This window comes from Cibotium barometz, chromosome 4 (assembly GCF_041138505.1).
Source record: "Cibotium barometz isolate CiBa-2024 chromosome 4, ASM4113850v1, whole genome shotgun sequence".
Taxonomy (NCBI): Eukaryota; Viridiplantae; Streptophyta; class Polypodiopsida; order Cyatheales; family Cibotiaceae; genus Cibotium; species Cibotium barometz.
The window spans coordinates 33,195,599-33,199,019 of record NC_141049.1 but is presented as its reverse complement, the minus strand read 5'-3'; the positions used below and the strand labels follow the sequence as shown (position 1 = coordinate 33,199,019).

At 36.9% G+C, this 3,421-nt stretch overlaps 1 protein-coding gene across 1 annotated transcript; it reads left to right on the top strand.

The window, feature by feature from the left end:
• The first annotated feature begins 1,262 nt into the window (after positions 1-1,262).
• Positions 1,263-3,115, top strand: LOC147639168 (putative germin-like protein subfamily 2 member 5). Its single transcript, XM_086782879.1, has 4 exons — positions 1,263-1,721; positions 1,960-2,096; positions 2,321-2,457; positions 2,681-3,115. Exons 1-4 carry the CDS (start codon positions 1,495-1,497, stop codon positions 2,852-2,854), a joined length of 675 nt encoding a protein of 224 aa, XP_086639005.1. The 5' UTR covers positions 1,263-1,494; the 3' UTR covers positions 2,855-3,115.
• The last annotated feature ends 306 nt before the right edge of the window (positions 3,116-3,421 follow it).

Genomic DNA, 3,421 nt, shown 5'->3' with positions numbered 1-3,421 from the left:
TTTTGACATTGTCCATTCACTATGAGACATTCCTTTTGTACCTTAAGAATATTGTCCATTCTCAATATTGTTCCTAAAAATTCATCCATTTGAGTTTAAACTAAGTAAAGTTTTGAACATTGTTTGTTCCACTATGAGACAGTCCTTTTGTACTTTAAAAACAATATTGTTCATTCTCACTATGAGTAATTCCTTTTGTACTTTAACACTATTCAAATTCATGAATCATGACAATGAAAGGACATCTCAATAGGTGGTTATGTGTATTTGGTCCTTCAAAGGGAGACTAAGTGATCTTCATGATGATGAGAAGAGGGAGACTAAGTGTTGGATGCTTTTTTTGTGTGCTAATAAGTTCCAAATGTTATCGTGGTTGTTTTTTGGTTCCCTCTAATGATGGTATTATTTAAATTTTTCACAAGCATTATTAATGTCTTTTACTCTTTGTTTATTTTGAAGGACTATGTTCATTGAATTTTCCTTCTCAACAACAATGATCATTGATGCCATGATGAGATTCTATTGAATATTATTTTTTAACTACATGGACTTGTTGATGACCTTGAACAATGCTTGGAAAAAAAACGCCCTTTTTAACAATTAAAATAAGGGCAATTCCTTAATTAATATGCTAATTTTCATTTATTGAAAGGCATTCTAAATGCCAGCTTTATAACTAAAACGAATGTATAAAAATTCATCCATATGAAAAAGGCTACAAGGCAACACCTTTGATGGAATAGGGCAACACCTTTGATGGAATAGATCTACATCAGGAGAGGCCCTAGCCTATGTGATATATGTAATATATATTTTTTTCTGTATGTGATGTATATGATGCATGTAATTTTTTTTTTTGGTATGTGATGTATATATAATATTTTCTGTTCCTAATGAAGTTGCACTTTTCTTGCCAAAAAAAGGCTATAAAAAATCTTAAATTATTATTTTTTTCAAAAATTTGGCATGTAAAAATACACTTAAAGTGTTGTAATGGGTTTTTTTAAAGCACTATTTCTTTTTCTTTTCTTTTTTAAAGCGCTATTTCGAAATAAGCCGCGTGAAAGCTCCTAAGCCTCCACGTGGAAGCTTGGGAATGTTCGATAATTAAAATATAGGCCACTAAAATTTGCGTAAATTCGCCAAAAATCTGCTAGCTTGCATGCCGACCGCTTGTCGCTGTCTAATTTGTCTGCATTACATTCTCTTTGGATCAAATTAAGACTTTACCTATAATTAATCAGATTGACCAATCAATTGATAAGTCGTTTGCATAATGAGTTTGATTCTTTAATCTCTCTCAATAGATTAATTGGGGTTAGAGATCATAAACAAGCTCAAAATCTACCCAACAGAGGGCTTTGATAGCTTTGCATCGTTCTGTAATTAAAGAATTACTGGGGCGCAGTGATCAAACTAAATCAGTTGATTAATTCTTGCAGCTGTAATCGCTTTGAATTGCGTAATCAAATTCATATTGCTATAATCATACAAATGGTATTAATGGACATGAGGGCCTTGATCATCTTCTGCATTATAGCCTGTAATGGCTACCTAAACATGATTAGGTATGTGCAAGCTTCTGATCCAGATCCCCTCACGGATTTCTCTGATAACTTGGCAAGCTTCACCTTCAGAGATATGTTGAAGAATGGAGATGTCTCGCATGGTGCAGGGGGTACACGAGCAGGCCTCAACATCTCTCTCTACCCAGCCATGGAGTGAGCACATCTAACCCTCCTATTAATCCTTCATTAATTATCAAAATATCGGATTGAATTTGTTCAGATTTGCGCTAATGAGGAATCATAGCCCAGCTAGCTTCCAGTTTAAGTTTGATTAGAAGTCCTAGATTTTCATTTTTCATATAAAAGTATGTACTCTCAATCCCCTTCTAATCCTGCTAATTCTTACACTAATCAATAGACTAGTTTGATTATAAACTCCATTAATGGGCAGGTCTCAAGGTTTGACATATGTGAGGTTTCAAATGAAACCCTGTGGAATCAACCTTCCACACACACACCCTCGAGCTTCTGAGATGCTCACCCTCATTGAAGGAGGCCCACTTCAAGTTGGCTTTGTGGACACAGATGGTAAAATTAGCCACCTTTGATTAATTGCCCAATCCCTTAATATTTGCATACAATTAGCTTTATCTCTTAATGATTTCACATTAATGATTTCCTCTCAAAAACCCTACCTACTTGATCCAATTCATTGATTGCTCTCATTTGTGGCTCTATTATCTCTTGATCAATAGTTAACCTATTTTAAGCTGCTAATCATGATAAAAAATGGTGATGTGTAAACTATGTAGGGAACGCCCATATTGACATTATGAACAAGGGGGATGTGACTATCTTTCCAAGAGGGCTTCTTCATTATGAGCTTAATGTAGGAGATGAAACTGCCCATTTTCTCTCAGCATTGGACAGTCAAAATCCAGGCACATTGGTAAGAGAGAGAGAGAGAGAGAGAGAGAGAGAGAGAGAGAAGATCATCAAGGTGTTAGAAATTATGAAGGTGTTTGTCTGAGTGATTAAGTGTGTGTGTGTGTTTTGATAAAAAGCCATTGTCTTAATGTGCTAGTAATTATGAAGATGTTAATTTGTCTGAGTGATTAAGAGAGAGAGTGTGTGTGTGTGTGTGGTGTTCTCTAATTTTATTAATGATGCAGAGTGCGGCGGGAGCTTTATTTCAGCTTCCTGTGCGTGCATTGGCAGCCAGCTTGAATCAAAGGGTGACCGATGTTTTGGCAATCAAGTCCACTCTCTATGAGTATGGCCATGCCTTGGAAATGAGCACAGTCTCAGGATGCGTCCCCGGAAAGAACATTGTCAACAACTTTTAACTCTTCACATCATAAACTCTCCCTTATCATATAATAAGTCACTTCATCCCACAAATGCAAACCTCCCTAACACACCTTTAATCTCAACAACAACAACAACATATGCTAAAGCCGTGTAGGCTCGTTTACTCGTTGATTTGGAAGCTAGGTTTTGTAAACATTTCCTTTGTTTGGGTTTTATTATATATATATAAAAAAGGTGCTACCCCTTGGCTTTTGTAAGTGGTGCACAAGTTTACAAATAAAATACCCCTTGGCTTTTGTAAGTGGTGCACAAGTTTACAAATAAAATACCCCTCCTAGTGAACTCACGTTGTCGGAAATTCCGGACACGGAATCACCTGCCTCTATAGCTGTCCACTCCAACAGCCTTGGAAACACTAACACCAACGGGGGCACCACCAGCCCCCACCGGCTAGAACACTACTCTCACGGTTCACCACACCACCCACACCAGAAAGACAGCACAAAACAGGGGCACCATAGACAAAGTAAACACCCAGCAATTAAATTCCCAGTCAACACATCATACAAGCTTCTTCCGACACAGAAGCTTTTACTCACACA